Source organism: Anomaloglossus baeobatrachus, chromosome 2 (assembly GCF_048569485.1).
Source record: "Anomaloglossus baeobatrachus isolate aAnoBae1 chromosome 2, aAnoBae1.hap1, whole genome shotgun sequence".
In the NCBI taxonomy this organism is placed as follows: Eukaryota; Metazoa; Chordata; class Amphibia; order Anura; family Aromobatidae; genus Anomaloglossus; species Anomaloglossus baeobatrachus.
The window spans coordinates 260114001-260127691 of NC_134354.1; the positions used below are offsets into that span (position 1 = coordinate 260114001).

Genomic DNA, 13691 nt, shown 5'->3' on the forward strand with positions numbered 1-13691 from the left:
CGTTTCTCATTGATACTTTTTCAAGTGTTTTACAGAGTAGATCTGCCTTAAACAGATGTCGTGTGCGAAAACTCAGTGTTACGTTGTCACTAAGGGGCGTGACCACTTAAAGTGCCTAGGGCAGCATGAAGGCAAAATACAGCCCTGCTTAGGGGTCCTCCAAATGTGACATGGTGCCCGCAATCTTTTTCAGCCAAATTTCCTTTCCAAAATTCAAATATTGCTCCTTTCGTTCCAAGCCCTCCCATTTGTCCAAACAAAGGTTTCAGACCACATGTGAGGTATCACCGCGCTCATAAAAAAGTGGTTAACAAACCTTGATGTCAAATTTTTGGAATTACCTCTTGAAAAAGTGAGAAAATTGATGCTAAAGCAACATTTTTGAGAAAATTATTAAAATTTTCAATATGACAACGTAACGTTAACAAAATCTGTGAAGTACATGTGGATCTAAAATGCTCACTATACCCCTAGATAGAAGCCTTGAGGGGTCTAGTTTCCAAAATGGTGTCACTTGTGAGGGATTTCTTCTGTTTAGGTACCTTAGCGGACCTGTAAATGCAACATGGTGCCCGCAATCTATTTCAGCCAAATTTGCTTTCCAAAATTCAAATATTGCTCCTTCTGTTTCGAGCCCTCCCATTTGTCCAAACAGAGGTTTCTGACCACATGTGGGGTATCGGCGCGCTCATAAGAAAGTGGGGAACAAGTTTTGGGGTCTATTTTGTTGTGTTATTTCTTCTAAAAGTGAATAAATTCGGGTTAGAGCAACATTTTTAGGTAAAATTTAATTTTTGCTTTTTTTCATTCCACATTGCTTTTGTTCATGTGAAGCACCTGAAGGGTTAATAAACTTCTTGAATGTGGTTTTGAGTACTTTGGGGGGTGCAGTTTTTAGAATGGTGTCACTTTTGGGTATTTTCTGTCATCTAGGCCTATTGAAGTCACTTCAAATGTGATGTGGTCCCTAAAAAAATGGTTTTGTAAATTTTGATGTAAAAATGAGAAATTGCTGATAAACTTTGAACCCCTCTAACTTCCTAACAAAAAAAAATTTTGTTTCCAAAATTTGTGCTGATGTAAAGTAGACATGTGGGAAATGTTATTTATTAACTATTTTGTGTCACAGAAATCTCTGGTTTAACGGTATAAAAATTCAAAAGTTGAAAATTGCTAAATTTTCAAAATTTTTGCCAATATTCAATTTTTTTCATAAATAAACGCAAAAAATATTGTCCTAAATTTTGTACTAACATGAAGTCCAATATGTGACGAAAAAACAATCTCAGAATCACCGGGATTCGTTGAAGCGTTCCAGAGTTATAACCTCATGAAGTGACACTGGTCAGAATTGCAAAATTTGGTCTGGTCATTAAGGTGAAAATTAGCTCCGTCACTAAGGGGTTAAGTCACCATTGTGACTGTACAATAACATTTCTCCAGGGCTAGTTAGGATATGATAGCTCTATGTGAGAAAATACATTTATGTTGGGCTGTGGCAACTATTATGAAATATCTTGGTGATATTTAAGCATCTGAATAGCATTGAATGGGACTTAATTGGGTGTTTCTAACCAAGCTTTTTTGAGATTCTATATGAACCATTAGTTTGCTGTGCTATATTGTATCAGTATATGTAATCTGTAGGCGCTGCTATAGCCCTCAGTAGATCAGCGGATTAGTACAAATTGTAATTATATCTAATATTTAGATCTTGGTCTCTGCAATCATTACAACCTGAATAGTTGATTAATGTTGATGTTGCGGTTAAGATAAATTCTGATATCTAGTGGCACACATATTTTGATAAAAGCAGTGCTTGATATACAGATAATAGAATAGATAATGGAATAGTCCTATTGGACAATAAGGTTCTTTTTTCTTTCACTTTGTGTTAATTGCACCAATTTTTTGCACGTTTATCTTTTTAACTACTAGAATAAAAGTTATGTATTCATTTAATCCTCTACTATGCTGTGACTATAGCTCCCACTATAGCCAGTGGTCGGGATTCATAAGGAGACCGTGATTTTTATATACCATAAGCGATCAGGCTATCGCAAGTAAAAAAATTAGAAATAAACATAAATGTTAATATCACCACCCTTTTCTCCCATTAAAAATAAAGATGATACAATTTGTTAAAAAATACACATGTGGTATTGGCGTGCTTAGAAAAGTCCAATCTAAAAAAAAAAAATCTTTATTTTTATATAGCGCTAACATATTCCGCAGCGCTTTACATACATCAGCAACACTGTCCCCATTGGGGCTCACAATCTAAGGTCCCTATTAGTATGTCTTTGGAGTGTCAAGTTATAAAAAGAAAAAGAAAAATTACCCAATTGGTAAAGATAGTAAATGGGAAAAATATTCAGTTACACCAAAATTAAGGGTTTTTTTATGCTGCAATAGCAAAAAAAAAGGCTTTAAACGAGCGATTAAACATATCTATCCCAAAATTATATCAATAAAAATGACGTCATTCTGAGATTCCATAGACTTACTTTATAAAAGCAACGTCTGGGTCACACAGAGCGCAGTGTGACCCAGAGGAGACTACAAAGCGGAGGCATCACTGACAAAAGGAGAACGTTGTTGGATACCGGAGAGAACAGCAGTAGGTAAGTATATCAATACACTCACACTACATTACATGCACATACACACAGGTAATGAATAAAAAAACCTTAATAGGAGTGCTTCTTTAACCAAAGTAGTGGTATTAAAGAGAATCTGTCACCAGGTTTTGCTACGCCACCTGAGAGCATGACTCAGAGCAGCAGAGAACCTGATTCCAGTAATGTATCACTTACTGGGCTGCTTTCTGCAATTTTGATAAAATCACTGTTTTATCTACTGCAGATCTACCAGTTCGAATACTGAGCTCCAAATAGCCCTGGGCACACTACTGATTGACCACTTTCTGTGTACATCGAGCATAGGCAAAAAGCTGTCAATGGTGGTGGTAGAGTTAGATCATGAATAAGGAAGACTACATCGCAGCAGGTCTTATCAAAACTACAGCAATCAGTTTGTGTCGCCCAGGGTTATGGGGTACTCGGTCCCGGGCGGTGTATAACTGGGGAATGTCACTTTGGTGGCCGTTGCCCGATCCCGTGCCCTGGGTGCTTTTTGAAAAGGGGAATATTTACATAGGATTGTTGAATAAAGTTTATACGTGACGCCACTTGCGGTTTTGCGGCCATGTGGATGGAGCCGCCGCTGCACAATGTTCACTACTGGGGCTGGTGTTAATGGCAGCCTGTATGTTAGACCCTCCGCAAGCAGGGACAGGCCCCAGAGGATAGGTGTTGTAGGTGGTTGTTGAAAGAATGTAGGCCACAACGGGAGTTTCAGTGTAACTGGTTCTTTTTACTCACTGCAAGCTGGTAACTGGTCACCCGAGGCTGGCTGGTCTTAACCGCAGGTCCCCGTAGTCCCAATGCTGGTTTAGTGACCTGGTGGCATCTTTCCCCTGCACCCGTCTTTGGTTGGTGGGTCCCCGTGGTGTAGAGCAGCTTGGGGTCCCCTCCTAGTTGTCTTCTTCAGCAGTCCTTATGATGGTACCGTAGTCAGAGTCTCTAGTCCTGTCCACGGTTCTCCCTTTGCTACTGAGTCCCGAACTTCAAGGTCAGTGAGGTCCTTGATGGTCCCCTCACTGTGCAGATTTTATCATGTCTGCCTGGAGCTTTTGCCTGAACTAGGATTCTGTACCCTGTTGGTGCGTAGTTCTGGGAGTACTCCACCGGCAACTAACCGCCTGGGCCCTCAGGTCACCATTCACTCTTGTCAGTCCGTCTGCTCACTTTCACTGTCTCAGACTAACTACTGTCCACTGTCTGCCCCTCCCACCTGATTGTCTAGTGGACTGGATTGGCTCCACCTCTAGACAGCCATCCATTAGTCCAACCCTAGCCTGGTACCATCTATGAGTCATGTTGGGGGAACACAGGGATTTTCTGGAGTGTTTGTGTGTTACTGGCACTGGTATTCTGGGTCCCTAGGGGGCAGGCCCTGCATCCTGGTGGGGATGCAGTACCTTGTAGCTCCCTGATGGCTTCAGGGGCGCTACAAGTTCAGTAAGCGATACATCGCTGAAATCAACGTCTCTGCTACTACATTATGCTACTTTTGTTTTTGATGGCAAAATCCTGGTGACAGATTCCCTTTAAGGAGCTCATTCAGACAGGAGTTACCCACGTTAGCCTCTGTATAACACTAAACAGCAGTGACGAGCTTAAAGGGTTTTTCCCATCTTCAACAATGGATATTGTCAGACAGTGCTTGTAAAAACACAAGTACTTTGGAAATATGCTGCTTAAAATTTGCAGCCATGGGGCGTGGCCTGGCTATGGAGGAGTGAGGAGGCTCGTTGCTCAGCTCCTGATCCAGGGATGACTTTGGACCCGGCCTGAGAGCGTATTTGGACCCGGCCTGGTCCGACTGATCCCAATGCCAGCTAAGACACGCAAGAGCTCCTGCAAAACAAATAGCTGCTCTCCTGTCTCCGTCCGGAATTACCCGATTCCTGATAAGTTCAGTGGTGTCCCTGCCGGAGCTGGCGGTATCTAACATGGCTACAGCTCATATTAATAAGCGCGTGTCTTCCCGGCAGGTAAGAGGAAGAATCTCAGGGGAATACTACCCTCTCATTTGGCATCCACAGAACCATCGCAATCAGAGTGGGCAGATAGGGAGGATATAATTGAGCACAGAGCCCTGTCAGTTGCAGAGATCCCCCTGTGCTGAAAGGACAGGATACCTCTGCATGAAATGGCACACGAGGTGGCAGTGCCTAAAACAACAAGGTGCGTACCCAATGTTCAGTGCGGGTCCCGAGTTCCTGCCCATCTGGGACAAACATCTTTAACCCATATCAATCTAATGGCAACAAGACACTTACTCCTCCTGCATTATCAGCTCCTCTATAGCGAGTTCCCTCCATGCATTACATTGCTCTCCTCTTTTTCATCTCCTGGACAGTCAGAGGGATTCTTACAGGGGTCTCATCTATGGCGGAGATGGTATGGGATGACCTCAAAGCCTATATACATACCATCCCCACAAAAGAGGACATGGAGAACTACATTTCCAGGTTAGAATATTCATGTAGAGCTGAGACTGCAGCTATTAGAGGAGAATTGCAACACAGAGAGGGTGACTAATGCTGAGGGGCATACAGAATCTAGTGCTCAAAAAGTAAATGTTCATGAGCAGATTATCGCATCACAATTGTATCAACTGTAGTGTCTAACAGATTTTATGGACGATATTGAAAACAGAGAAAGACGCAATAATATCAGGATAAGAGGCCTCCTAGAAGCAGTGAAGAGTCTCAATGGAGGAATCATTGGGTTTCATATATAATTCTATTTTGAATGTTTCTCATACAGAGCTGGAACTGGACAGAGCTCATAGGTCCTTGGGTCTGAGATCTACTGATATAACTAAAGAAAGGGCTGTGATATGCAGAGTCCATAGATATAAGGTGGAGAACATCTATCTAAAGCCCTCAAGATGGACTCTATTATGTACAGCGAGCACGTCATTCAGCTTATGCCTGACCGGTCTCGTCATTCTTTCAAAAAAGGACCTTTATGGAAAGCTCTGAAAAAAAGGAACATTGGGTTTCTCCTTTCATCTCCAAGTTTGCCATTTGGGCTCTCTGTAGTTCCTTTGTTGCCTTGAAAATATTCCAGTTTACTCCACCCACGCGCCTCTGTGACATATGTCCAGAGCATTAAAAGACACGACGGCGGGGATAATTATACTTTAATTTTTTCTTTATAATATCATTAGCTACTGTTTGAAGGTCTTGCTCGATTGACTGATTTATTTGTTTGTAAACTTCTGCTCGTTTTTCATTGTAAAAATGTAAAATATTTGTTCCTTTTCAATAAAAATAGGTTGAACATAAAATTTGCAGCCATTCTTGAGATATTTAACACTTTTGTTTATAATTTGTGGCCCAGGAGACCGAATACTGCTGCAGTCTATCTTAGAAGCACTCCGGTGAAGCTGGCCGGGATTAGAAAGTAGGAGTGTGTTCGGCTATGTTCACACCGTGCATCTTTTCTAACCATAAAGATGCAGCATTCTTGGCCCCAAAATATGGGAAAAAAAAAAAAGGCACCCGAGGCAAAAACGCATGCGTTTTTGACGTGTTTTTAAAGCATTTTGCCCAATGCAATCTATTAACTGGAAGGGCTCAAAAACGCAGGAAAAACACAAAAAGAATTCACCTGCTGCATCTAGCTGCATCTTCAAAACCGCAGCCAAGATGCAGACAAAAAGATGCACAGTGTGGACAGCAAAATCAAAATTGTGTGTTTTTGAGGTCACAAAGATGCACCAAAATGCTTGCATTTCCTTCCCACAGCAAAGTCTATTAATTAGACAGCCTGACATCAGCATCTTAACACACTTTTTTTTATGGCAGCACAATGTTTAAAGCTTAACTTTATCAAATAAGGGAAGGGATTACTTTACCAATTTCAGGCGTCACAGGGTTTACTTTGGTCAGATCATCATATAAGTGAAGACATTCTTCATCAGTAAGCAGTGCCTTTACTTCTTCAACAAGAGACTTCTCAAGATCAACAGAAGGCTTTCTCTTACATCCATTAAACTGAAAAAAGAGCAAGAATAAAATATTAGAATTGAAGTTAGATTTTCTGTAACCTCCTGACTTGTTTTCACAAAGTAGAGAACAAGTCTCATCACTGCTAGTCTTCAAGGGGTTGGTTACTAGTCTTTTTCTTGGCATTTACATTTAAAGTGGCCTTCCATCTATCCCTTGTATGTGCAGCAATTTACTGGCAATCTTCCTTAATTTTTTGGTGGCGTAGTTAGTGGTACTTTATAATTATTTTTCCCCAATGTAAACCAGCTCTCCATCTACTCACTTGACCGCCTGTGATAGAATTGTATTTCTACACTGCAGCCGAGTAGAGTAGGTAGAGTTATGGAGAAGGTGGTGTACGGTGCAGCAGCTTTAACCAATGATGAGACGGGGGGGGGGAGAGGTGTCTCAGACTACTCCAGATTACCTGTAGACACTGTTGCTAAACTACAGTCACAGGCCACTGATCTGCTCTAAGGAATCTGTTCAAAGAAGAAGCCAAGCAACATGTTCTCAAAATACTCAGAAGATAATTATCCACTATAAGTATGAAGCAACACATTACTTTTGAGCATTAATAGATTTTGTTGTTTGTTTTTTTTTGTTAGAATAAGAAGAAATTATTTCTTGTGGTAACACACATTGCTGAGTATCAATACCTCTCATCTTCTTGCTTCTATCTTGACTCCTAAAATCCTGACGTTAATAGCAAGCCGGGAAAATAGAATATACAGCCATTATGGCATCAATTGCTAAAGGAAGTACAACAGTCTCATATGTCTGGGATAGACTTCTGAAATGCTCAATTTAATAGAAAATGGAAAAAATAGAATATACAGCCGTTTTGACATGGATTACTAAAGGAAGTACATTAGGACTGAGATCTACGTACAAAGCTGGGGCTACACAGCAACTTTGACTGCGACATAAGTTTCATGGTCAACGTTCGCTAAGACCCAGCCATTGCTACTTCGCAACGTAATTCAGGTGAATGAGGTTAACCTGCATTACACTGCGGTGTAGTAGCAGCACATAGCAGTCTTTGAGATGTGTCAGGACCAATGTAGTCCAAGACTTAAAGGGGATGTCCACTATTGAAAGCCCTTTTCACTCCTTATGTTTTTCCACAGTGAAAAAATAACACTTATCACCTGTGGTGTCGGCACTCTTCCAGAGGTGCCGCCACTGCCTCTCCCAGAAATTGCATCACATGTTTATGTCAGTCGATTTCAGTGGCCAATCAGAGATTGCTTCACTTTCATTGTGTCAGACAATACCTTTAAGGCCATGTCTCACTAAGCAACATCGCTAGCGACATCACTGCTGAGTCACGTTTTTTTGTGACACAACAGCGATCTTGCTAGCGATGCTGGATGTCACACACAGCGACAACGACCTGGCCCCTGCTGTGAGGTCGCCGGTCGTTGCTGAATGTCCTGGACCATTTTTTGGTCGTTGCTCTCCCGCTGTGAAGCACACATCGCTGTGTTTGACAATGAGAGAGCAACGATCTGAATGTGCAGGGAGCAGGGAGCCGGCTTCTGCAGACGCGGGTAACCAAGGTACACATCAGGTAACCAAGCAAAGCGCTTTGCTTGGTTACCTGATATTTATATTGGTTACCAGTGTCCGCAGCTTCTAGAAGCCGGCTCCCTGCACACGTAGCCAAGGTACACATCGGGTAACTATAAGCAAAGCGCTTTGCTTAGTAACCCGATGTGTACTATGGTTACCAAGCACAGCGTCGTTACATGGGTCGCTGGTGGCTGATCTCTGATCGCTGTGGAGATCTGCCTGATTGACAGCTCACCAGCGACCATGTGGCGAGGCTCCAGCGATCCCTGCCAGGTCAGATCGCTGGTGGGATCGCTGGTGCGTCGCCAAGTGTGACGGTACCTTTACATGTATAGATAGTCTGTGCCTCCATTATTGATAAATCAGCATTTGAATTGATATGCAAATGAAGCTGAAGAGATATTTGTAGATCTGAAGCCTTCACCACTTCAACTCTATTCCCTGCCCAGCACTGACTCCTCTTGCTTGACCCACAATTTCTATGCTCTGTGAATTCAGACAAAGGAGCCATCAGTCAAGTATGAGGAGGTGGCGCTGGGTGGTGAATAGAGCTGGAGTAACAGAGGCTTCAGACGACATAGCTCTTAAGCCTCATTTGCATATCAATTCAAACACTGATTTCTCAGTAAAGCAGGAACAGACTGGTCACGTAATGGTATTGCTAAACTGGTCTTTAAAAGAGCTACATGAGCATGTTAATAGTTTGGGGTGTGAAATACTGATGGAAGATTTCCTTTAACCTGTCATGCAAGAGAACTTTATTATCATGTTTATCTGCATTTGCTATAAAACTATAAAAGCATAAAACTATAGATGAAAAACAAAAAAAGGCAGTGTAAAACGATTCTTAGTAATCACGTATGTTTTATACGACTTAACAAGCTAACAATACCAAGACACCATGTATAAAGGTGTCTAGAAACACTGTGCTTCATGGATGTTAGAAGGGCATGCCAGTGCTTGCTTCACACATCACATAAACCACCAGCAAGCAACAGGGCACGTCTCTACATCCAATGCTCGGATACATCTGTCAGCACAGATGTGGAGCTAGTTCTTCCGCTGTCAATACTTTAAGTAGTAACTGTAATATATATATATATATGTGTTATACACACATATACAAGTGCCTTGTGGAAGTATTCTGGCCCCTTGATTTTTTCAACCTTTTCCCACTTTTCAGGCTTCAAACATAAAGATAAAAATTTTAATCTTATGGAGAAGAATCAACAACAAGTGGGACACAATTGTGAAGTTGAACGAAATTTATTGCTTGTTTTAAACTTTTATAAAAAATACATAAATGAAATGTGGGGCGTGCAATATTATTCAGACCCTTTACTTTCAGTGCAGCAAACTCACTCCAGAAGTTCATTGAGGATTTCTGAATGATCCAATGTTGTCCCAAATGACTGATGATGATAAATATAATCCACTTGTGTGTAATCAAGTCTCTGTATAAATGCACCTGCTCTGTGATAGTCTCAGTGTTCTGTTTAAAGCACAGAGAGCATCACGAAGACCAAGGAACACAACAGGCAGGTCCATGATACTGTTGTGGAGAAGTTTAAAGCCGGATTTGGTTACAAAAAGATTTCCACAACTTTAAACAGCCCAAGAAGCACTGTGCAAGCGAGCATATTGAAATGGAAGGAGTATCATACCACTGCAAATCTACCAAGAGCCAGCCGGCCGGCCCTCAAAAATTTAATCTCAAACAAGGAGAAGACTGATCAGAGATGCATCCAAAAGGCCCATGATCACTCTGGATGAACTGCAGAGATCTACAGTTGAGGTAGGAGAGTCTGTCCATAGGACAACACTCAGTCTTACACTGCACAAATCTGGCCTTTATGGAAGAGTGGCAAGAAGAAAGCCATTTCTCAAAGATAACCATAAAAAGTGTTGTTTAAAGTTTGCCACAAGCCACCTAAGAGACACACCAAACATGTGGAAGAAGGTTCTTTGGTCAGATAAAACCAAAATCGAACTTTTTGGGCACAATGCCAAACGATATGTTTGGCGTAAAAGCAACACAGCTCATCACCCTGAACACACCATCCCCACTGTCAAACATGGTGGTGGCAGCATCATGGTTTGGGCCTACTTTTTTCAGGGAAGATGGTTAAACTTGATGAGAAGATGGTTGGAGCCAAATACAGGACCATTCTTGAAGAAAACCTGTTTGAGTCTGCAAAAGACCTGAGACTGGGACGGAGATTTGTCTTCCAACCAGACAATGATCCAAAACATAAAGCAAAATCTACAATGGAATGGTTCACAAATATCCGTATTCAGGTGTTAGAATGGCAAAGTCAAAGTCCAGACCTGAATCCAATCGAGAATCTGTGGAAAGAGCTGAAAACTGCTGTTCATAAACGCTTTCCATCCAACCTCACTCAGCTCCAGCTATTTGCAAAGGAAGAATGGGCAAGAATTTCAGTTTCTCGATGTGCAAAACTGATAGACACATACCACAAGCGACTTGTGCTGTAATCACAGCAAAAGGTGGCACTACAAAGTATTAACTTAAAGGGGATGAATAATATTGCACCCCCCAATATTCAGTTATTTATTTTTTAAAAAAGTTTACGTTCAACTTCACAATTGTGTCCCACTTGTTGTTGATTCTTCACCATAACATTACATTTTTATCTTTATGTTTGAAGCCTGAAAAGTGGGAAAAGGTTGAAAAATCAAGGGGGCCGAATACTTTCGCAAGGCACTATAGATACACACACATATACAGTATATATACTTAAGGGTTGTTCCATTTGTTTATTTTTTAATTTGCCTTATAGTCGGTAACAATAAAACAACCATAACCGTGCTTATAAATCCTACTGCTCCCCTATTTGGTCCTGCACAGCCATCATCTCATGTGCTTGCAGGTAGCGCTGCAGCAGCAACATTGGAGTGACTGTGAATACAACAGGAAGGCAAAATTTGTTTCGTTATTGGACTGCATTTTTTTGCCTTTAGGCTGTGTGCACACGCTGCGTTTATTCATGAAGATTTTAATCAATACTGCAAGGAAAAACGCATCCCGGCACAAACTCTATGAGAATCCTGACTTGCTGTGCACATGTTGCAGATTTTTTCCTTGCAGTTTTTGGTGCAGAAAAACACTACAGCATGTCAATTCTTTCTGTTTTTTTCCCTCTGTTTTGTTGAGGAGGACCATTGGATCAAATACTTTATTAACCTCTTGACAGGGGATTGTGGGAAATGTGTCAATTTGCCTTACATGAGCCAGGTTTTCAAATATAACTAAGATGGCCACCGATGACATTATAGACCCTCCCATCAGCATGGATCCACCAGATGACGTCCCTCCCATCAGCATCACCATGGATCCGTCCAATGACGTCATAGACCCGCCTACGATGATGCCCACCAATCAGCTCATGGACTAACACATTGTTCAACCCACTGACCAATGGACACATCCAAGTATGCTCACTGTGGGGCTGACCATGCCCCTTTTCCTAGTTTTTATAAAGGCATGTTCTTGAATAAATCTCTGTTTCTGGGCCGACCTTGGTCGAGGAAAGATGAATATCCGACTGTGTGTCTGATCTCATTTTTCAAACATGCACTCGATTCAGACAAAATTAGAATCAGGCAATAGGCAACTTGTGGAACTTTGTAAGAGTTCACCCTAACAGATGATCACCAATATAATCCACTGCAGAGCTCAATCACTGCAGTGGATTAGATCTGTCAGTGCTGCACTTGTAGCACCGACACTTCGCCTAAGGCCTCTTTCACACGTCCCTGAAAAACACACACGTGCGTATTGCTCTCGGTGTGCTGTGTGCATGGCCTACGTGTGTTCTCCACGTGTTATCCGTGATAACACACGGAGAACGGGAACTTTCTACTCACCTGTCCCTGGCTTTGCTGTCTGTGGTGCTGATCTTTGGTCTCCGGTCCTGCCGACTCCCCGCTGCTGCTGCTTCCGGCCGCAGTTAAGTGAATATTCAATTAGCATAATGAGCGGCGGTCGGCAGCAAGTGACAGCAGCGGCGGAGACAGAAGGGCAGGAAAAGGTGAGTAATGTTTTGTATTTTTTCTCGCAGACACGTCTTTTCTCCGGTGCGTGTCACACGGAACACATCCGTGTGGTCTGTGTGTGTTACGTGTGACACGTTTGAGTTCCGTGTGACACCCGTGATGCCGGAGAAAAACAGAAATGTCGGTGTGAGAAACACACGGACACACGTAAGTACGGAACGGACACACGTTCCGTTCGAAAATACTTACGTGTGTCCAAAACATTAGGAATACATAGGTCCACGTGTGTACGTGAGAAAACTGCCAAACACGTACCGGAGGTATGTACGTGTGAAAGAGGCCTTACACACTATGCATCCGGCATGGTCTGTGAGGCGATCCCTAGCTCAGCAACTCGTGGTCATCATGGTGATGATGCAGGATTGTCATGGCAGCGATCGGGTCCCTGTGATCAAATTACAGGGACCCGATCGCCAGGGAGAGGTAAGCAATTCCTCTCCCTGCCTCCTGAATGCTGCAATCAGGATTGATAACAGAATTTAGGGGGTGAAACTGCCAGGAGCGGTGCTGGCACCAGTCCTGGTAGTGAGAGCAGGGTCTCAGCTGTAACATCAGCCAGAGACTCAGCGTTGCCCAGCACAGGAACCCCCGTAATCACCATGAAAAGGAATGACAAAAAACAGGAAAACGCAATAAAAAAACAAAAAGCGCACTTTGCTTCATTTTTCCTGCCAAAACATGCAGTTTTGTGTGCAAACTTCTACGTGGGTACATACCCTTATGGTGCCGTCATACACAGTAGCTTTTTTTTTCTTTTTGTCTGAAGTCTTGTTATGGAGTTTTTTTAAGGGGTTGTCAGGGCAAAAAAAAAAAAAGAGTACCTTTCCCAGGCGATCGGAGCTGTAAAAAATATACTAAGGGACTGGTTACATGGACTGACTTGCGACGCAAAATGACAGTCAATCGGTAAAAGTTTAGACAGGCAGACAAAAGTAAACAACGCACAGGGAGCTATCCTTACAAAATGCTGCCCTTGTTCTTACAAGTGAGTCCTATTTACACAGGATGATGCACCACCAAGAAAGAGGATTTTGTATGCTGCAGAAAAAAAACTAAACATTTTGGCCAATGTTTTGCTCGTTGATCTGGTTCATGATTATCTTGCAGTGTAATACATGGATCCAGCATACACTGCTCTGTGTGAGACCTGGTATAGAAAGAGGACATGTCACCACTAGTGATGATGAGCGAATACTATGTGATTTCATATTCATCACGAATCCCGAAGTACGATTCGAGTATTCTCCACGAATAATGAACCTAATGCAAGTCAAGGGGGAATCCCAAGCAATTTTCTGGGAAATCTTCAAGAAAAATGCTTGAGTTCCCATTGACTTGCATTAGCTTAGTTATTCGTGACGAACACTGGAATAGTAGTTTGGGATTAGTTACGAAAAATCCAAATAGTTAGTAT

At 42.2% G+C, this 13691-nt stretch overlaps 2 protein-coding genes across 2 annotated transcripts in view; one reads left to right on the forward strand and one right to left on the reverse strand.

Moving 5' to 3' along the window:
* Nucleotides 1–13691, reverse strand: part of MYO19 (myosin XIX) — a 175034-nt gene that overhangs the window by 151898 nt on the left and 9445 nt on the right. Inside the window, exon 2 of the mRNA XM_075335795.1 lies at nucleotides 6493–6631. Coding sequence (XP_075191910.1) covers nucleotides 6493–6631 — 139 coding nt within the window. The remainder of the gene's footprint in view (nucleotides 1–6492; nucleotides 6632–13691) is intronic.
* PIGW (phosphatidylinositol glycan anchor biosynthesis class W) overlaps nucleotides 1–13691 on the forward strand; it is a 176056-nt gene that overhangs the window by 112577 nt on the left and 49788 nt on the right. The gene's annotated exons all lie outside the window — the stretch shown is intronic.